A 23,479-nucleotide genomic window follows, 5' to 3' on the forward strand; every position below is an offset into this window, starting at 1 on the left:
TTTCCGTTTAAGTGATAAGTCGTCCAAGTTTTAAATACTCCAGTAACGTTTATATTGAATTTTACTCTACAGTGAACATTTCCAACGATTTTTTTTCACCTACATTTCACCTACCCAGCTAGCTAATATTTTCTTTGTTTTTTTTACTTCATAAAGCGGGCAGGGACGTCTTTTGTCCTTAGAAAATGCAACGTCTCCTGTCTATTTCCTTTGTCTTTGACGATGGCACCGTGTTCATCGAGTTAAGAGCCACGTGCGGAATGCGCTCTGGGGACCGAGCAAATGTCGACTTCCTAGATGAGCTGGTCGTTCTAGAGCAGGTTTTTCTTTGTCTTTTCAAATGGAAACGGCAAAAATGAGGGGAATTTTATTTTTAAAGCTGTAGGTTTACTAGAATGACTAAAAGATTCTACTAACATATGAATATAAAATGTCATTTCTTAAATAAAGAAAAATATTTCTACGGGGTTGTTCACCACATACGTCACGGAGTATTGTAGCTAAACGATGAGATTTTTACAAATTGTAAGTTTGGGGTTCGTTGAAGGACTATTAGAGCTACAATTTAAAAATATTTTTACAATATACAGAGTGTCCCAAATAAATAAAAAATATCAAAGTTGTATTTTTTTAAATGGAACACCCTGTATATTATTACATTTTTAGTTTCTACGATTAAAATAAAGGTAAATTTGATTAAGGTTTATTATACTTAAACCTTACCGTTTTTGAAATATTTTCAATTTTGTGAAATTGCAGTAAAAATTTTAAAGCTTCATTTCTCCAAGGGTATCAATGTTTTTAATACTAAATATTTAATGAAGTTTATTTAATGATCAGTTATTGTGTTGCAATAATAAAAATAATACTACCTTATACAGAGTGTCTAAAAATTTATTTTAAATAATTATTAGCTTCAAACGGCAATAACTCAGCAACTAACTGGAATACGCTGTATATTTTAGGAGAATCAGATGCACAATTAAATTGTCTATCAAATTGTATTATACCATTTTTTTCTATCCCTTCAATTTTTCGTAGAAAATGCATTTTTTTATAATTCAGACCTCATTTATCAATATATCCATGAAATATTGACATTTTAGATTGTCTTTAAAGCAACAAATGTACAAAATGTACAGACTAGTAATATTATCGTTTTTAGCAAAACGATAATATTACTAGCCCATTTGTATGCATAAAAAAAACTATTTAAATCTTTATAAAAGAGTATACCATTAATTAAATATAACACCATTATTCACGCCCATATACTAATTAATGACATACTTAATTGTGTTCGTTAATAAATTATTATAAATAAATGTGGATTTTTGAGTCAGAAATCAATATAATAATAAGTTATCAAATTAAAGTCTTTGTTTCATATTGACATTTTTAAGGTGTTACTTTTTATCACACTGTCTAATGCCCATACAAAATTCAGTTTTTTAGTATTTGGAGCAATTATTATTAATCAACGCAAACAGTCAGTTAATGTAGTTTGAATACTAGTATCATATTAATTGGTCCTCTTTAACAAATATTTAAACAGTTTTTTTTTTATTTTTTAATGAAATAAACGAATTATATCGACAATATTAGTATCTGTACTCTTTAAAAATTTGGTACATCTTTAAAAATAATCTAAAATGTCAATAGTCCATGGGTATATTGATAAATAAGTTCTGAATTACAAGAAAATGCATTTTCTACGGAAACTTAAAGAGATAGGTAAAAATGGTATAATATAATTTGATAGACAATTAAATTGTGCATCTGATTCTCGTAAAATATACAGGGTGTTCCATTTAAATTAAACAAGTTATTGCCGTTTGAAGCTAATAATTATTTAAAATAAATTTTTAGACACTCTGTATAAGGTAGTATTATTTTTATTATTGCAACACAATAACTGATCAGTAAATAAACTTCAGTAAATATTTAGTATTAAAAACTTTGATACCCTTGGAGAAATAAAGCCTTAAAATTTTGACTGCAATTTCACAAAATTGAAAATATTTCAAAAACGGTAAGGTTTAAGTATAATAATTCTTAATCAAATTTACCTTTATTTTAATCGTAGAAACTAAAAATGTAATAATATACAGGGTGTTCCATTTAAAAAAATACAACTTTGATATTTTTTACTTATTTGGGACACTCTGTATCTTGTAAAATTATTTTTAAATTGTACCTCTAATAGTCTTTCATCGAACCCAAAACTCACAATTTGTAAAAATCTCATCGTTTAGCTACAATACTCCGTGTCGTATGTGGTGAACAACCCTGTATATTTTTTTAGGCTGTAATCAGTCAATCATAATTTAACTTTTTAGCCAATTTTTTCCCATGTGTATCATTGTTGTACCGTTTCATAGCATTTGGTACCTACTTATTTTCTAATCGTGTAGTCCAGGTTTAAGGTGCGTATTCATTATCCGAACGAACGAACGAACGAACGAATGAAAGTGCGGTATATTTAGACGGGGACCGAACGCATGCGGCCGTTCGTTCGTTCGTTCGCTCGACCATCCGTTTCGAGTCGGTACATCAAAGGCGTTCGCCAACAAATGCCTCCGGTCTTCTCGTGCGGTTCTATCGTACGGTCCCCGTCCATACCACTAGCGAACATTCGTTCGTTCGTTCGTTCGTGCGGATAATGAATACGCACCTTTAGATTAGAGCACCATTTTAATCTTTTTAAACTTTAATCTTAGTATAATCAGTGACTAATTTTGATGGTCTATCTTATTGCTTTATCTCTTATTGCCATTTGGGGGATTTAACTCTATTTTTTCCAATAGCAACTGTTAAAATTGCCTTATATCTATCAAAAATAGTAGATAAAATAGTACTTTAACCGCAAGGGTAGATTAAATGATACTTTAACAGCGAGGATAAGTTAAAAACTTTATTTCTTCTCGCCCGTTTTTTAATTGCTTCCATTTTTGAAAAATTTTGTATTCCTTTTCATAAGTTATTCGGGATTTAAATGGAAGTAGTTTGGATATGGCGTTTGTCGCCTCAGCCAGAATATTTGTTGGTAATTTATTTATTTCGTTTTGAGCCAATCCTGGCTCCAATTCAATCACCAATCGACACGAAAGAGAATTAAAAAATATTGACTCAAAACTGACAACTAAAGAGACAGCTTTATTTATTTGTCAAATTCTTGTATAAAAAATAACTATAACTGAATTAATTCCAAACTAAAGAAATGTATTCGTTTGAAATTTAAATACATATTAACAAAAGCCTATCAGTGATATTTTAGACAGAAAACTTCTCCATTTTCAATTAATGTCGGAAATCTGTTCCGCTGGGATTCAATTAAAACGGAAAATAACGATTATTCTAAATAATACTTTCGCGATCGGACACGGGCTGCCGGAAAACACGGAGGAAATTATAAAATATTTACGGGTTTTTCCGCGTACAACAGCATCGTTTTCCCGGGTCAGGGAGCTTTCCAGTTGTTCGTTCGTTGTTCTGACAGAACGACCACTGATTTACGTCAAAATAAAATGCAGAAATGGATTTTATTTTCCGCCCGTATCTGTACGGGAAAAGATAATTTTTTAATAAAAATAAATATTTTTAATGGAATTTATTTTCATAAATATGTTATATTGAACGGGAAAAAGTTACATTTAATGAAAAAAAAATATTGGGCAAATAAAAAATAAAAATGTGCATCTGATTCTCGTCTTTACTGATTGCGTCTGATTCTCGTCTTTACCTGCGTCTTTACTGATTGCACTAAGCGATTCGAAAACGGCTACCTCAAAGGGTCTAGCTATAGCAAAGGGTTGCTTGTCGAACTGTCAGTAAAACTAGAAAAATTGTGATTTTGGGCGTCCTCTTGCTCTTTAGTGAAAACTACTTCTTCTTCTATAATTGCTCAATAAGTAATTGATAATATACGACTTGGCAGCTATAAATATTGTTCAAAACATTGAAAATGCTGAAAAGCGTCTCCAACATTTCCCTCGTCTAATAAGAATAATGACATATCCATTGAAAAATAGGCACATTTGACTATTAGTTTGCTATTAGATACCTGAGAAATTGCGATGCTGCAAATATGTGCTCAACGCATATCCAGAAAACGATTCGCACGGCAATTAATTAACGTTTTTATGTCAATTTAAGTTACCAAATTCGGGCCCTGATGAACAGTTATTTAGAACAGTTCTTCTTGAAAAAATTTGAACAGTTGCTCAATTATTTAAAAACATAGGTTTAATTTAAACAGTATGAAATAAAACATTGTACGTCATTTGTCCGCAATTAATTTTTTCAGTATTCTGGATAGTATTTAGTTCCCAAATTCTGGATAAAAGTTCAAAAAGTTACTGTATTAATATTTAAACCTCTCTCCACTTCCGGAATAACCCAAATCTATCCAGACCAACGAATATTCAAATAAAGGAGGCCACTTTATAACCTAAATTTCGGAATTCTCTTTGAAAACAGCTTTCGGAGAGGATAATACCGTGTCTCGAAAATACAAAAAAACAACAAACAAACAAAATCGGAGTCGACTAAGCCAAAGTCTCCGCCGAAGAAACACAACTATCGGGCCTAATGTATTGGCGCCTAAAATTAGCGCTTTTTCCTTTTTTCTCTAAAACCCGAAGCCAGCGTTAAGCTTTATCTGGAACCGATAACGCAAAGGCGTAGAAATGGTATAAGAATTGTAATGAAGAATCTTCTAGTAGATATTTAAAACAAAAACTGGGGGGGGGGGGAATCTGTAGGAATATAATTACAATATTAATATACAGGGTGGTCCGAACTGTATTCCGGAAACTTTGACAGCATGTTCTGCTGATAGAAATAAGTAAAAAAAATCGTATAAATGTATATCCTAAAATGCGCAGTTTCGGAGATACAGGGTATAAAACATTTTTATTTTGATTTTTTCTAAATAATTTCTGATGTAACGTCAATATTTGAATGAAAATTGGTGTCTGGGAGTTTTTTGACATGAGAAATTTGATTTTGCAAAAAAGCATTTCAAATTTATGATTTCAGTCTAATAACTATTTAGTCAACATGTTTAATTTATGTCAATGATGACAGGTATTGATAATTTCGATTCCAAATATCTCGAGAACCATTATTGGTAGCAATTTTTACCAAGAAGCCTTTTTTATGTAAGAAACGTCGTAAATGTATATTTTTTTACTCACTATTTTTATACAGGTACTTACAGACGAAAAGTTATTACACTTCAGACTAGAATTAAAAATATGTATGTGGCGCCCTCTACAAGTAGAAGTCATATTGACATCAAAATCAAATTTCTCATGTCAATAAACTTCCAGACACCAATTTTCATCCAAATATTGACGTTACTTCAGAAATTATTTGAAAAAAATCGAAATAAAAATTAAACTTCTCCACCCTGTATTTCTAAAACTAACCCCCCCCCCCATTTTAGGACATATATTTCTTCTTCTTCTTCTTCCTGTGCCTTGTGCTTAGCCGCACGTTGGCTAGGTCGTGGCGGAAATGTGCTGGCTGCGTCGCTGATGTTCACCAATCCCGTATGTTTCTTAGCCAGGAATGTTGTTTTCTTCCTGGGCCTCGTCGTCCCTCTATTTTTCATTGTAGAATTATTTTGGAAATGTAATATTTGTCTCCTCTAAGAATATGGCCGAGGTAGGAAACTTTTCTTTCTTTAACTATGTTAAGTATAAAAACATACATTTATACGAACTTTTTTACTTATTTTTATCTGCAGAATATGCTGCCGAAGTTTCCGGAATACAGTTCGGACCACCCTGTATATTAGGGTGTCCGTTATTTACAAAGTTGATCATTTCTCTCACGACGCCCTCTAAATTTTTAGTTTATTGTCTAAAAAACAATAACAGACCCCAACCTTGCCCCAAAGACGATTCATTTGCCATTTAAATTACATAGGAATTTGCCACTTTTTGCAAATAATTTTTTTTCTCTTGATTTTGTTCTCTCGCAGCCATGACGATTACATATTCATATACAGAATTGAACGCTTTACAAAAAATATCTCTTACAATTTTTCGATAAACCTACTCCTTCAAAAGTTATTCACGGTTAAAGTTCACCGCTCGGTAAATTCCTAAATTCTTCAACTTTTTTGATAAAATTATGATTATTTTTGAAAAAATTTAATATATTATTGTAAAAATATACAATTCTGATGGTGTTAAGGTTGGGAATTAAGAAATATTCAAGTCTAATAAAGTTTAAACCATTTAAGCTGATTTATTTTAATAAAAAATGTTTATTAAAATAAATCAGCTATACATAAATGGTAGGAATACTTTTGAAGGAGTAGGTTTATCGAAAAATTTTAAGATACCTTTTTTGTAGAGCGTTCAATTCTGTATAAGAATATGTAATTGTCATGGTTACGAGAGAACAAGATCGAGAGAAAAAAAATATTTCCAAAAAGTGGCAAATTCCCATGTAAGTTAAATGGGAAAGGAATCGTCTTTGGGGCAAGGTTTATTGTGAATATTAAGGGTTTACAATGGTCTGTTATTTTTTTAGACAATAAACTAAAATTTAGAGGGCGTTGTAAATAACGGACACCCTACTGTATATTGTAATTAATTGAAATAATAAAAGCATCGGAAATAAACAACACAATCAGAAGTTAATACAGGACAAAGACAATATCTCCTCGAAAACGGTCCATCTAATGAATTTTTCGGCATTATCGCCGAAAATAAATCGCGCGAAATACCACTTTAGATCGGGTATCCGTATTTTATTTGCCCATTATATTACCCCAAACTGCAATATCCACCTCGGGACCGCTACAAAAACAAACACACACGCCGGAGAAATAGTGGCAATTTTTCACGCCGCTTTCAAAGCACGAAAAGCCCACTTTTCCTGCTGCAATAAGCGTCTGGAAAATGCTTTACAAAACGATACGATATTAGATTTCCAGAGAATTGGGAAAATTGGCCGAGCCGCGCGGCTTTACCTGGGCAAAGGTAATAATAATAATTCGCTATCCGGGTTAAAGTACGGGGCATTCGTAATAATAAGCTTTATTGCTGCCTTATTGGCTGGGATTTTGGCTAATAAATAGTGCAGTAAACAGTTTTGGTTTTGTAATTCTTTACAGATGTATTAGTAACAGTTACAGGGGTTGTTATTCTGAAACAAAACAAATAAATTGAATGCCAAGTTGCCACATTTATTTATTCATTTCCTGACATTGTCATTCGTTTTGGCACTTTAGTTTTATATTACGAGTTTTAGTTTAAATAAATAAATAGGGTTGTCATACTTTAAGCGTAAAAATGCTTACTAGCAGACCTTGAACTCGAGCATTGTTCTTTTTAGAACATCTTTTAGTGCGAAGTGTACAAGATAGCTTAATAGCCGCAAAAAACTCATCGCAACTTTATTAGAATATTTTGAACGGGAAAGCGGTAGTAATGGCCCTTTATGTCCCTTAAGTGCTATTAAGGTGAGTTTTGTTGATGTAAATAATATAACTGTTTATATAATTATAATTAATTTATTTTTGTTTCCTAAAATATTTTGATTAAAAGAAAATATGTAAAAGTAGGCAACGCTGTGCCTGTCAAGCTGAATCACGTGACTAAACGTTTATTTGATATTAACTATACAGACCGGACCACCGTAGTAGTAACATAGGCAGAACCGGACGAATTAGCATCCGCCGGATAAAAAGCAGGCAAAAAAATGCGATAAAATAAAAATAGGTAGATATGTGATAAGAATGTTACAGAATTTGTATTTATTCGTGTTTTAATAGTCAAAACGAATACATACTAGATTCTCGCTACAGTTCTCGTGTAAAATTTATTTTTTAAGTAAAATAATGGATGTTTACGAAGTTTTCGAGAAAATTCAAATTGTAAATTGTAAAATGGTATTTTCAAAATAGGTCTTATCGGGATATACAAACAATTTTTCCACAAACTTTTGTAAACAGGCCAATTCCATCTTTACCTACTATATCAAGAGTTATTAATAATTTTGAAACACAAGGGTGCGTGTCCGTAAAAAAACACAAAATGCCTGATGTGTTGATTAATGAAGAACAGGAGTTAAAGCAAGTGTTTGGGGTGGTTTTGTAGGGGAGCATATGATTGGTCCATTTTTTTAATATATATTTAACTTTTGCAAAGTATTTGGACTTGTTACAGCAGCAGATTGTCGCTAGAATTCGTGAGTTATAGGGAGAAAGATTCCACAATGTCTGGTTTCAAAAAGATGGTTGCCCTGCCCACAATACCCATATTGTTCAAGAATATTTGAACAATACTTTTCCCAACCGTTTAATTAGTGAACATGGAACTATTTCGTGGCCCGCTAGATCACCAGATCTTTCTCCCAATGATTTCTTTTTGTAGGGTTATGTAAAATCCAAAGTGTATGGTCATAATAGGGCTAATAATCTGGATGAGCTTCAAGTAAAAATACGAGAGGCTTTCCAAACTATTAGCCCTAATACGTTAGCCAATGTCAGACGGGAGTTTACGACCGCCTAGGCTTCTGTCTAGCACAAGAAGGTGGTCTTTTTGAACACTTGTTATAACTTTTTTTATTTAGAGTAATATTTTATTTTTTTTCGGGTTTAGTGAATTTATTTATTTTTAATTTTGGCTTGTAAACACACTCAAATAATAAATATTTAAGTATTTTTATTTTAAATGTTACCTTAAGTGAAGTGTTAGGTAAACACTTAACTTCCAAAGTGTAAGCACTCCTCGCGTCGTATTCCTAGTGTCACGACCGACCCGTCCATGCACAACTGCAACTGCGTACTGCCTGACCAGCCGACTAGCCGACAGTGAATCTCTAGTACGAACGCAAATCGGGTAAACGTAAATTCGTCCGGCAACTTGCTATGTTACTAGTAGAGCCTGGTCTTCTCTGTATATTGCAAATTAGACTTTTTTAAGTAAACAGGGTTTCGCTCCGGTTGTCCATATTTGGGTTCAAATTTAAATCAAATTCAAAGTTTAATAGTTAATAGTTAATTTAAATAATTTCCATTTTTTCAGAAACTCCTTTAAAGAATCCATATATCCTAATCACTAATTTGTTATACGATATGCGTTTAAAAAACAAATTATGCAAAATTCCAAGTGGAAAATTCCAAGCAACAAAACCCGTATGTACTATGATGTGCGACCTATGAAATGCGACGTACGACTGATCGGACTGCCGACTGATTGTATATACCGTCCTTCGTCATCGTTATTATTTTTCATCAAAAGAGTATTTAGCTATTGGAAAAATCGCCATGTTTCTTGAATGAAGTACTTCCTAGCGTATTTTTCTTATTATCTTAAAATAAAGTAACTTGCACTTGGTTGAATGAAAATAGATTCAAGAGAATTTTTCGAATTTTTCAAGAGAACCAGTTTTCTTGAGTTAAGAGAGTTTTTCTTCAGGCAAAATATTTTTTTTTTATATTTAAAATAAATTCTCTTGCCACTAAATTTTTTTTTTTCAAGAACGATGACGACTTTAGTTCAAGTCTATCTTCTTTATCAGTGTTCGTATAATTTAATAAAATTATTGTAAATCACCATAAATAATGAATATTAAACAAAATATTTTAACAAAAACAGACCACACAAGACAAATTATTGGTTAGTAGTAGTCAGAGATATAGATGTAGTAATATTTTGGTTTAATAGTCACAGCTACAGTTTTTTAATAAAAATTTAAGAAAAACATTATAAAATTATAAAGCTAGAATAGTATACAGTTTTATATTAACTCTAAGTTTATAAAAAACATTCATAAAAAACATATATCCTTCAAATAATTCAATTTAATAGTTGTTTCACTCAAATATGCGTACATAGTGCACGTACTGTTTTTTAATCCCAAACACATACATAATTCAGTCACTACCGCTATGACATAATATACTTCCTAGTAAAGAGAAGTATCACTGGTTCAATTAACTTAGCAGATGTCCCGAACCCTCCTCCCGATACACACACAAAAGCAAAGAAAAAATTCTCAAAGTAAGCCTTAATTTTCGTCCTCCGTCTCCCTCACCCTGTCCCGTGTTTATCCAAAACCTTTTTTACGCTGCCCGAAATCTTTTCATAAAACTCTCGATCGAGACAGAGACATGGGACAACGCGACACGACGTTTCGGCTCGTATTACCCTCCCCCCTCATCGTTCCCTTGCTTTGTTATACGATAGAAATGTCACCGGTATGGGCTTTTGAAAATAAAAATTCTACCTCCGTAATTCTGGCGTCCTTTTCTACGCTGCTACCGTGCTTGTGAATCGTATGAATACCGATATAATCGTCCCAGCCCTTTGTCGTTTAATTGGCATCGGTTAAAGCGACCCCTCCTAGCTTGGTCTCTCTTTCTAGAATGATGTAGAAAAAAAATATGGGTAAATCCTCGGGTCGAGTCGTTGGGTTGACAAAAATTTTCAGGCAAGGAAGTTTTGAAGTATAAGGTAAATAAAGCTGTGTGTAGAGAGAAGGAAATAGGAGAAGGTATATGTTTGTGTGTGTATGTGAGGGGATTTCAAGTGGTCATACCCAGTTAGAGAAGAATAAATTTGTTTGCTTTAGGGGCTGTAAAGAGATGAGAGCGCACGAAATTTTATACGGAATATTTCCTAGGAAATGTGCTGTAAGGAAATTTTTGAGAGAGTCTTTATAAAGTTGGGCGCTTTCATGATTTTAATACGTTTTTCAAAAAGGTTCTCAATTTTTTTAGAGTTTTAATGAGCATGGAAAATAATAATTGTTTAGCTAAAAATGAGTAAAACATAAAAAATGGTTCTACGTAGGGTGGTCCGAACTGTATTCCGGAAACTTTGACAGTATATTCTACTGATAAAAATAAGTAAAGAAATTCGTATAAATGTATGTCCTAAAATGCTTAGTTTCGGAGATACAGGGTGTAGAAGTTTTATTTTTATTTCCATTTTTTCCAAATAATTTATGAAGTAACGTCAATATTTAGATGAAAATTGGTGTCTGGGAGTTTTTTCACATGAGAAATTTGATTTTGATGTTAATTCTACTTCTACTTGTAGAGGGCGCCACCTGCATATTTTTTAACTGGTTTGAAGAGTAATAACTTTTCGTCCGTACCTGTATAAAACTACTGAGTAAAAAAATATACATGTAATACATTTTTTACGTAAAAAAGGTCTCTTGGTAAAAATTGCTACGAGCACTGATTCTCGAGATGTTTAGAACTGAAATTATCAATACACCTGTCATCATTGACATAAATTAGACATGTTGACTAAATAGTTATTGGACTGAAATCATAAATTTGAAATGTTTATGTGCCAAAAGTTCAACGAAAACTGTTTTATCATCGTTTTTCGCACAAAAATTTATGATTAACTAAAAAAAATAAAAAAATTACAATTTTATTATTTCGGTCCAATAACTATCAACTCAACAAGTTTATTTTTTGTCAATAATGACATGTATTGACTATTTCTATTCTAAATAACTTGAGAACGGTTGTTCGTAGCGATTTTTACCAAGAGACATTTTTTACTTAAATGTATATTTTTTCACTCAGTAGTTTTATACAGGTAAAGAGAAGAAAAGTTATTACTATTCAAAACAGTTAAAACACATGTAGGTGGCGCCCCCTACAAATAGGAGTCATATTGACATCAAAATCAAATTTCTTATGTCAAAAAACTCCCAGACACAAGTTTTCATCCAAATATTGACGTTACTTCAGAAACTGTTTGGAAAAAATGGAAATAAAAATGAAATTTCTACACCCTGTATCTCCGAAACTAAGCATTTTAGGATATACATTTATACGAACTTTTTTACATATTTTTTATCTGCAGAATATGCTGCCGAAGTTTCCGGAATAGAGTTCGGACAGCCCTGTATAACATGGCTGGTTAGTTTTAAAATTGGAATTAATTGGAGCTAACTTTATATATTTTTATATTCTTTTTCAGATTTTTATTATCATTTTCATAAAAATGTCTAAAATATTTAGAAAAGACAGAAAAAAATAACATTTTTATCGAGAAACATTCTGGATTTTCATATTATAAACATAAACAGAGAAGCTTTCCTGTGTAACGCAGAAAATAATAATAAAAATATCATAAAGGCCCCTCTGGCTTTATCTCCGGCTGGCTCTCTCGCAGATCTCCCGGCGAAAACTATGTAACTTTTCGAAAAAGGGAGGAAAATCAATACGACGTAAGCACAGACAGCGGCCGAAAAGAATGAACTATTTCGCCCTAGTTTCCTTCGGGATTTTCGTCACGATCTCGCTTCTTACGCCACCGCTTACACATCCCTCATTTCCACCCTACACGCCCTTGGATCCGGTCTGCCTTGGCCCTTATCTCTCTCTGTCTCTCTTGCGTGGTTCACCACCCGCGATCCTGCGTAATTTTTCATAGAAAGTCAAAAATAACATCACCAGTTTTCTGTTCTTACAGTACCACACTTTGGACAGATATGTTCTGTCACCAGTGTTTCACAACTACAGGGTGTCTCACTAAATATTAGCCGTAGGGCCTGTGGAAAAAAATATTTATAACTAAAGAGGCTATGAGAAATTGCTGGAAATTATTTTCAAGTTTATAGAACGGTCGCTAGAGAGCGCAACTGCTATAAAAAAATAAGAAAAAGGAGTTTTTACACAATTTTGCCTAGATAACGAGTACTATAAATAATAGTTTCATGATCTTCAGTAAATTTTGAATATTTTTTTAGAACCATTTTCCATTATTTGCCAAAATAAAGTGGTGGGGGAAGGTTAGATCTGTTTTTATTTAAATATTAATAACTCCGGAGTGGATGATCGAAATCCAACCAACGGGGGGCTCGTTTAAAAGAGCGTTTCTCACTCTATATTATACCGTATAAACAATAATAATAAACTTTTGAATGTAGACCCTAGGTGGCGCTATCTTACAATTTAACAAACATAGCGCGTTTTTTTTTTAATTAAATGCGATAGTATATTATGTAATCTTGGCTGATAGTAAAGAATAACAAAAGTTTAAAAAGAAAGACCAAATTTTGTTTGAAATTTGTGGAATTTTCAACAAAAATGAAAACAACCCTCTACGAGTTATTATTTTGGACATTAAGGTGCTGTAGCGATTGTAGATGTGTCATCTATTAAAATTCTGTGAGCCAAAGACTGTTAGGGAGGGACTTATTATATTAAACCACCAAAATTCAACCTTATTTCATAAATAGCCCTACATTTAACATTTTTCTTAAAACACGCCACCAGCTTAAAGACCTTTCTTCAACCTGTATTATTTCAAAAGTAAAAATACCAAATTTACCGCAGGATCATTACAAACATTTAGTCGGTTTTACCTCATTTTTTTTGTTCCTTAAGAAGCAGAAACAAAAATATCGTACCGCAGTGCATTTAAATGGTAAATTGGAAGAAAATTATGGAAATAACAAGCAGGAAAGCCCTTAGGCTAGCTACACAGACGCGACCGTAATACACCTGACGCTCATTTTTGTTTTTATTTTTTGTATTTTTCAGAAACGTGTATTTAAAGGCATATTTTTTAGTTAAATACAGTTGCTAAATATATATATATATATATATATATATATATATATATATATATATATATATATATATATATATATATATATATATATATATATATATATATATATATATATATATATATATATATATATATATATATATATATATATATATATATATATATATATATATATATATATATATATATATATATATATATATATATATATATATATATATATATATATATATATATATATATATATATATATATATATATATATATATATATATATATATATATATATATATATATATTTATATATATATATATATATATATATATATATATATATATATATATATATATATATATATATATATATATATATAAAACATATAAAAATTATTTGCAATGTCATAAACGTAGTAAAATAGTAGAACATAATAAATGTGTTTTTTAAAGCTATGAAATTAATGTTGTAAAATTTACATAATAATATTTAGGGAAGAAATTCTATATAAATTATTTGGTAATTCATTTATCGTAATTTATCGTAAAAACACTAAACAAGACGAAAAAACCGAGAGTACGGACGTACTTAGCGGCCATTTTGGGTCGAAACGAAAAGAACAGAGACTCGTCGCTTTTTAATTAAGAAAATAATTAAGTAAGAGAGCTTATACTGCCGCGACGCCATTTTAAATATAAATTATCTTATTAAAGGAGATAGAATCGCGCGCGCTCAGCACAAACCCGCTCTAATTGGCCCCGGTCTCGCCTTTATTTATTTAGGAAAGTACCACCTTAACCCCTTTGGGTTCGTTAGCGCTCGGTAGGGTACTAACTAGGTTGCGTCTTGATGGTTCTTGATCATCTCGCAATGGTTCCGATAAGAATCGAGGCAGCATCGGGTTGCTTGTTTAAGTAAACAACTTAGTACTTAATGGTATAATGAAATCTGTAGTGTATATACCCTGTTATCGAGAAAAAAAAACGTCAGGGTAGCCGTGGAAATAAGATTTCAATTCCAATATTACAGTTGCTTGCATTGACAGTTCCTCAATTATTATTAATTTCTCTTCCTCAAAAAGAATTAAATTCCATATTAAAATAAAATATAATGATATATTATTTCCTAATAAAACAATATACTTTTTTCTATAGCAACTTTTAAAATTGTCTTATATCTATCAAAAATAGTAGATAAAATAGTACTTTAACCGCAAGGGGAGATTAAATGATACTTTACCAGCGAAGATAGGTTAAAAACTTTATTTCTTCTCGCACGTTTTTTAATTGCTTCCATTTTTGAAAATTTTTGTATTCCTTTTCATAAGTTATTCGGGATTTAAATCGAAGTAGTTTGGATATGGCGTTTGTCGCCTCAGCCTGAATATCTGTTGGTAATTTACTTATTTCGTTTTGAGCCATTTCTGGCTCCAATTCAATCAGCAATCGACACGAAAGAGATTTAAAAAATATTGACTCAAAACTGACGACTAAAGAGACAGCTTTATTTATTTGTCAAATTACATAGAAACCAACGCCAACCCAGCACAATATTTTTTTTACTCGTAATAAATTCCTTGAAATAATAATTTCTGAATATTTTTTAAAACGTAACTCCCTATCGAAAAGAATATTGTTTTATACACAACGATAAAATTGCATTATCGTCTCCCGAAATTCGAAAATCTTTTCGATCGTTTAAGAAGTTATTTTTTATACAAGACGATAAAATGGTATTTTATCGTATACCATTTTATCGTCTTGTATAAAAAATAACTATTATTTTATTAATAAAATTAGATTGTTTAATTTGCAATCGAGGGCTAAACCGCTGGCAAATTTCTGTACACTAATACCACGAATAATGCCAAAAATGCCAACTAATACCACGATTAATAACACTAAAACCAAATAATGCCAACATCTTGTGCACCAAAATACACCAGCGGTTTACCCCTCGTTTGCAACCTGAATTTGACAATTTGATAGTGCAAAAAGGCTAATTTTTGTGTCGTCGCGTGACAATTTGTTTTTTTCTAAATTTTGCACCTCTAAAGTATTTAGTAGTTTTGTGTACCGCCTCTTACTATGACTATTGATAAAGTTCTAGAGTTGATCAAGAGTTACTTATATATTTATGTTTAATAAGCATAAAAAAGGATGGACCAATATTGGACTGATTATAAAGTATTAAACAAACTGTCCAACTATTTATAGCACTAAGTATCTTAACCCCTTTCTTTCATATATTTATCTAGCTACAGCCTCGATAAACATCTGGGTGGTATCAACTTGCTCTTTAACCAGCCAATGTGGTACTTAAATCTATAATGAGCTCTGCTAGCTGACCACTATCTTTATCTTATTATCTATCTATAGCCATAAAATCCAGGCTATAGTATAATAGAAGACCTTATTAGATCCAAAAACGTCGTTTTCTAAATTGCCTTATGGAAATTTTATTGTTTATATCGATTATCTTAGTGTTCCTTAAAAAGGTATTATCATTTTTAAAACTGAAGTTAGTCTTACCAAGCTGTGTAGGCTTGTAAGCGGATTTTAAATAATACTATAATGGTTGATATTAGGTGTAAGAGTGCATGTTTGTTTCTATAGAGCAATCTTTCATGAACTATTAAAATAATTATCATGAAATAAAACTTAACAGAAAAAACTGGCTAGGTATTTTTACACAAATGAAGAAGGAAATTAAAGATAAAGTGATTTTGTGATTACAGTGATATATAATTTATATGGTTTTGTAACAAATTGCTCGCTATTTTATGTCAAATGCTGAAGCTCTACAAACATTGATCAAGCCTTAATCAAAGCAGCACGTGTGTTTGGAATTTTGGGTGTTGCCTTAGGCAGACTTCTAAAATATAATATACCGTGCTGGCAACTTTACTTTTGGGTCGGCATTTACATGTGTAAATCGCATAGGGATCTTATTAAGTCGGAGTGAGAGAAATGAATTATAAAATTATTGTCCTAATATTCTTGAACTAAAACTTAATAAGTTGAATTTTAAATCTTATACAGGTGGTTGAGGAACTCTAAACTGTAGCATGATAGTTTATTACGTTCAGAAACAACCACTAGTATGCTGTTACAGCTTTTATGGCCGATTACATCCTGCATTCCCTGAATAGTTAATTTTATTTTTAAGGAATTTTTTATTCGCTTTATATAGTTCTATGAAGGATCGTAAACTAAAATATTTCTTTAATTTTCCACCGCTCTAATACAAAATCATAAAGTTTTTTCAGTTTTCGGTGAAGAATGTTTTATGTGTTTACTATAATTACCTTCGGTTTAAATATGAAGATTTTAATCAAAGACAAGAGAAAAAACCCAGTTAAAATTTTCAGCAAATGGGTCGGCTAGAGCTGTAAAATTTTATGAGATTTTTTCACGACTTTTAGATAAAAATAATTGCTATATTAGGCAAAATATTTACTGCTAAATGCGATTTTTATCATTTTTATGCTAGCAACTAAAATATTTCAGGATTTTTTTCTCAAGCTCGGGAATGCTTTGAATTTTTTTAGTAGTTTTTGAGTATATATTATTACTAGGTATAATTCATTAATTTATATAATTATCACCAAATTTCGTTATGTGCTCAATAAACTACCTATATGTATAATATTCCGATCAAAAATTCTGCCCAACAAGAACGTTTGTTAATACTATAATAAATCTAAATTATTCATCATTTCAGTGATCACATTCAAACGAACTTACCTATTAAACAGCGAACGCTACGCCCACAAAGGATGCGGCATATTCCTCGAATCCCTGGGCAAACTCGAGGAATTCTGCAAAAACGGCGGCAATTTTCCTGGAGGCGGCGGAGGCGGCAACACCGGACTCCTGGACCTGTCCATCAAGTGAGACGGTGTTGCCGTTGCATATATGTTCACAGATGACCTCTGATGAACGCACGACCTCCTGGCATCGGGCATCGCGAACTGTAACTTCTGCCAGAACTGTCTGTCACCCCATTCGATAACCGTGTTCGTTTTGAGGTACAACCGAAGGTCGGGATCTAAATCCCGATGCGGTAACTCACCCGTCACTATGAAAATCAGTCTTTTACGTCTGTCTTTCAGCACTTCGTGTAATGCTGACTTGAACTCGAACCTGCACCATTCGTTGTGCAGGAAGTTCTTTGAGAGAACTATGATAGTACGTCTGGAAGATTCTACCGCTTCTATGATTGTATCTGCGACGTATGCAGATACGTTAAAGTCTCTATAATGCAAGCAGAGTCTATAACACGGGTCCCCACCTTCTAGACCTGGCGCAAGCACCTGACTAACAAACCCTTCGTCTTTGACACTATAACTAACGTAAGCATCGAACAATCTGTCTTTATCTTGTTGCTCCTCAAAGGCAGTAGTTTTATAACACATTCTCAGTCCACATCTTGAATATATCCAAACTCTCAACTCTCTACGATAGTAAAAAGCTCCACAAACCAAAACTACGCTGAATATAAAAGCACACATCGTTCCAAGAAGCAAAGGAAGGTAATCATTCATAACTTGCTGTTCTACGATTGCATGGTTTCCATTTGGTAAGGCATACAAACATCTGGACGAGTTGAAATCAGCTAATTTAGGTCCTAACAAGTTTGTTGCATTGTTTATGACACACGTTATCCTAGTTCCGTCAATAACCTTACCGTAATCTTGCTTTAACCAGGTCTTGAACTTGTTAACATAGGCACAATCGCACGACCAGTGATTATAAGCCAAGCCAATCTCAACTAAGTAAGGATTTAATGATAATTTCCAAACTTCAAACGAATAAAGCTTGTTCTCGTCCAATCTTAGTACTCTGAGTTGCTTCAATTCCAAAAAAGTACGGTTATCGATATGATGGATCATGTTTCCTTGCAAATATAGCTCATGCAAAGACTCTAATGTCGCTAGCTCAAATCCTAGAAGCTCCTTGATGTGATTATTCTCCAAATGCAGTATAGTTAATCGTCTTAAACCGCTAAAAGTGTGGTTGTATATTGCAGCGATGTTAGAACTATTAGCATAGAGGACCTTAAGATTCTTTCTGCCAATGAACGAATGACTTGATAGCTCTCCAAAGTTATTTCCATCCAAGTAAACTTCAGTGGCGTCCATGGGAATGCTGTTAGGCATTTCAGTGTACCCTGCTCCACTACATTCAACGACATTAGCTGCCCAGCTTTCATCATGGTAACAAGTGCAATTATTCGGACAGGTCATTTCACAGTCGCAAGCGTCAAAGTCACAGCAATGACATAAGGCAAAACAGTGGGTTTTGTAAGTGCATAGGAACTGAGACGAATCCACGTCTATTAAAGGAAGATAATTATTCTCTCTGTTATGTAACAACTTGCAATAAATACTTTCTAGGTCCATTACTTTCGGATGTTGTCTCAAGTGGTCTAGTTTATTAATTCTTTGTAGCCATTCCATCGTACAGTCACACTGAAAAGGATTACCTCCGATATAAAATTCGGGTAGATTTTTCTCGGGGTCCACAGGAGTCAATCTTAACGCTTTCAAATCCATACTCGCTATCTGGTTAGCGTATAAGTCCACTCTGGTTAAATTAGTTTTCTTCACAAAGGTGTGCGGTTCAACGATACTGATTAAATTGTCGTTTAAAAAAAGTTGTTCTATACTACTCGGAACTGACGCAGAGTTTATTTTCGATATCTTATTAAAACTTGCGTCGAGTTGTTCAAGTTTTAACTCAAAATCTAGGTTATATTTATTACCAAGTTCTCTAATATTGTTGTTGTGTAAATCCAACCATTGTAGTCCCTGAGGAATGAGGGCATAATCAAACCATTCCAGTTGGTTATCGGAAACGTTTAACCATAACAAACTTTGAATATCTGCAAAGAGTCCGTTTACGTCAGTAAGCATATTGGAATCAACTCTAATAGCCTGTAAATTAGGACTATTTGAAAATGAACCATGTTCGATTCTTTGAATACGATTCCTAGCCAAGTTCAGTATTTGTAAGGCAGGAAGATCAGCAAACGCCCGCTTACTAACGTTCTGAATTCGATTTCCTAGCATCCTCAATCCGTAGAGGTTACTCAAACCTCTAAAACCAGGCTCTTCAATGTAAGTGATAAGATTTTCGCCTAAATCTACGGTACGTAACAGCCTCATGTCTTTGAGAGCTAAAGGAACAGCTTTGAGTTGATTACTGTTAAGATTCAGGTCTTGCAAGCTTGAACAGTTTCGGAAAGCTTCAGGATGGACTCCTTCAAGAACATTGTTGTCTAGAGCTAACAAAGAGAGTACGTATAATCCGTTTAATGAGTAAGCATCTAGGTAAGTGATCTTGTTGAATGAAATGATGAGAGTGTGTAGGTTATTCATTGGAGCAAACGTGTCTGCTGGAATCATCTCGATCGAGTTATGCTCTAAATTCAGGATTTGTAATGTGTAGAGATCACGAAAAAATGAGGGATCTAATTTAGATATTCTGTTGTGAGAGAGATTTAGTAAAACTAGCCGTATTAAGCCAGAGAAAGTATCGGCATTTATCCATGAGCTGCTAAGAAGATTTTTGGATAAGTCTAAAGCTAGGAGTTGTTCTAGGTTAGCAAACAAACCAGGTGCCAGGACACTGATAGTGTTGTTCTGTAAATAAATTTCCCTGATAGTTTCTTTACAGTCTTTAAACAATTCCGATGGCAATGCCACAACTTTGTTGTTAGAAAGGTCGAAAATTTGAAGAGCTTTCAGCCCGTTTAAAGCCTTGTCAGCTACCATGCTTATTTCGTTGTTATGAATGTAGAATTCGCGTAAACGTCTTAGAACGCTAAACCCATTTGCTGGTATCAACACGAAATGATTAAAGGAACTGTCTAGTACCTGAATGTCCAAACTGCACGGATGTGGTGCAGTCCTGCTGTTGTCTTCTCTATGCTGATCATCCTCTGCTACACTAATCAACGGTTGAGGCACTCCAGGAGCTTTTTCTCTAAATCCTAAATCACTTACGTCTTGAAGACGGTTTTCACTGACGTTTAAAAACAACATGTTGATGAGGGGACAGAAAATGTTTTCTGGAAACGACCAGATGTTGTTACAGGATAAGTCTAATCGTTCTAGTTGACGAACAGGGTTAAAACTGTCTCTGGCAAAGTCTAAGTTCATGGCAGGCCAGTCAGTGTTGTGTGTTCTCACAGTGAGGTTTCTTAAGTCTCTTAGACCTAGGAGGGTTCCAGCTGGCCATCGAGCTAATTTACAGTGCTCTAACTCTAGAGCTCTAAGTTTGGTGAGATGGACAAAACTTTTATCGTCCAAGCTCGATCTGGACATGATGTCGGAGTTGCATTCGACTCGAAGTGAGGTAGTATGTTCTGAGGGTATCACGCTGAAGTTCGTGGTGTCAAATTCACTGTTGATGGTTCGAAGGTTACAGGTTAGAGCTACTTCGTCCTGGCCTCCTGAGACCGATGGGTCTCTAACCCACCACTGACAGTCATCAGGAGCTTCGTACTTCAACCCCCCTGAAGCATCCGTTGGTGTCATTTCTGTAAAACTTCCTGTTTTTAACGCTGTTAGGATCAGGCATAATGAAAACACCCTTGTTGCCATTTTCTCAGAAATTTCCTATCAAATCTCTTTAACGAGCATATTATGTTTTATTCCGCGAAAACTGAAGCACTGAGCACAAAAAATCATACACGAACGAACCGAACAAAAAGCACACTGTTCCCGATCTATTACGAACTGACCCGAGAGCAAGTATCGTCCGATCTCATCTGCGATCGGGTAGAGACTGGCGTTCTCGTAGCTTCATCGCGTCGGAGCTTACGCGAAAAACAAGCGCGCTTTCGGGAGCTTTTCCTTCCGAGCTCTACCGAACGCTGCCGAAGACGTGCGAGCGGCGCTCTAGCGAGTCCGTTGACGGAGAAATATCGAATTTGGACTTGGGATGCCGTGGCGAGATGATGCAGGCGGCCGTGGTGGTTTCTGGGGGGATCTGGGGAGTAGTAATGGGGCCTGGGCGGGGGGTAATACGTTATAAATCGAGCCGTAGTCGGTGGAAAACGATACGATACTGGAAAATTGACTGAACTGGTTTTATTCGACGGTCGTGGGGCCGGCGACAGTTTTAAATTAACGATATGGCTTTTGCATCGTTTTTCGCTCGCGTCGGAAGTTCGGCTTCCTTTTTACGGTTGTAGTTTGTTTTTTTAAATTAATATAAATTTATGCTGCATCTGTATCAGTAATGGATTACATCGAGTCATCGTTGAAATTTTATCTCAGGAAGAAATGTTCTTTGATAGATCTATGTTCAGATTTCAGATTAAAATGTGTCAGAGTAATATAGAGAGACTTTTTGAAATGGACGATAAATATTCATTCATATGCTAGCAGATCTAACTGATATCTGACAAATGCGCTGTGTACACGCATTTGGAACAATCATCATCATTTTCATCTCATTTAACCATATCCAGTTATGGTGTATTTTTGTTGCAAATATTATATGATATTGAATGAACTTAACCTTATTTGAAGCAATTTGACTATGTCCTGAAATTAAGGTTTTATCGTTCTTGAAAGGATTTTACTCTCATGTTTAATTCAATATATCACTATATTTCATTTCATATATTTTTATTATTGTTTAAATAAAGTGTTACATTTGATATAATAATAAATAACCTTATATTTTCTTCTTCCTTCTTATTAAACTAAAGTTTGCCCAACGCTACCTAGGCGCTAAACAACCATAAAAAATATCACAGTTTCGACTACTACAATGGCTAGTTCGAGTTTTTTTCTTTTTCAGTGTGTTTTCCCACTCATGTTCGACCTCTGAGTGGTGCAAATCTTGACAAAACAGCAATTTGCAATGCTAATTTACTGTCTAAAATAACAAGAGAAAAAAATATTCTGATTTAATAAATAATAAAAATAATTAACTAAATATATGTAGGTATTCCTGTGTATATTAGAATATTTCTGTTAACTGCACTATATTTGTATGAATGGGTTTGCTCTCAATAATGCGACTATTGTTGAAAATACCTTAATGTTTTTTCTGTGTAGGTATGTGCCGCTAAAACATAACTCCATATATATATAATCGGGTTATAACGGTTTCCCGTCTTTCGATTCCTAGTCTCCACCTCTCTCTATCTCCCCATCCATTTACTTCCAAACCTCTGTACAAAACTTCTTTATCAATACCCTCTCTCCAGCTCCTGCCTGGTCTTCCTATTTTTCTTCTACCTTGAGGGTTCCAATTGAATATTTTCTTTGGGATTCGATGTTCTTCCATTCTTTGACCATGTCCATACCATATTAATTGCTGAGTTCTAATGTCATCTTCGATGTCGTGTTTTAGTTCCATTTGGCGTCTTATGGTTTCACTTGGTATTTTATCTATTCTGGATTTTCCAGCCGATCTTCTCCAAAAGTCCATCTCCGTGGCTTTTCGCGTTCTTTCAGTTTTCTCTTTTAAGGGCCATACTTCAGAGCTGTAGGTAATTATGCTTTTTACGATGGAATTGTAAATTATTTTTTTGTTTTCTATAGTTATATTCTTATCCCATAGTATTCCATTTAGGATTGAAACTGCTTTTCTTCCTTGCATATTTCTTTCCAATATTGCTTCATCCAGTGTTCCGTCTTTGGATATTTCACTCCGAGATATTTGTAGCTGTTGCAATATCTGATGACTTGTCCTGTTGCTAATCGTAGGTCTTGTTGTCCACCAATGCCCATGTATTCAGTTTTTTTTTAATATTCAGTTCCAATCCCCATTTCTCATACTCCTCGATAAGTTTTCGGGTCACGCATTCCAAGTCGTCTATATTATGTGCTACAACATGGTCATCTGCGAATGACAAGGTGTACACTGTAGTATCATCATCTACTGGTAATCCT

At 33.5% G+C, this 23,479-nt stretch overlaps 2 protein-coding genes across 2 annotated transcripts in view; both read right to left on the minus strand.

Annotated features, from left to right (window-relative positions):
- The window catches only part of LOC115879071 (toll-like receptor 6), an 80,552-nt gene extending 59,116 nt beyond the window's left edge, over positions 1-21,436 (minus strand). The window contains exon 1 of the mRNA XM_030895715.1: positions 17,310-21,436. Coding sequence (XP_030751575.1) covers positions 17,327-21,172 — 3,846 coding nt within the window. The 5' untranslated portion in view covers positions 21,173-21,436 and the 3' untranslated portion in view covers positions 17,310-17,326. The remainder of the gene's footprint in view (positions 1-17,309) is intronic.
- Positions 21,437-22,649: 1,213 nt separating this feature from the next.
- LOC115879091 lies at positions 22,650-23,186 on the minus strand. The gene has a single exon (XM_030895739.1). It carries the CDS (start codon positions 23,184-23,186, stop codon positions 22,650-22,652), a length of 537 nt encoding a protein of 178 aa, XP_030751599.1.
- Positions 23,187-23,479: the final 293 nt, after the last annotated feature.

Source organism: Sitophilus oryzae, unplaced genomic scaffold, assembly GCF_002938485.1.
Source record: "Sitophilus oryzae breed Bouriz unplaced genomic scaffold, Soryzae_2.0 scaffold_1576_pilon_pilon, whole genome shotgun sequence".
Taxonomy (NCBI): Eukaryota; Metazoa; Arthropoda; class Insecta; order Coleoptera; family Curculionidae; genus Sitophilus; species Sitophilus oryzae.

Coding starts and splice junctions, on each gene's coding strand:
- LOC115879091 (XM_030895739.1), bottom strand. CDS start 23,186: ATGCAAGGAAGAAAAGCAGTTTCAATCCTAAATGGAATACTATGGGAT.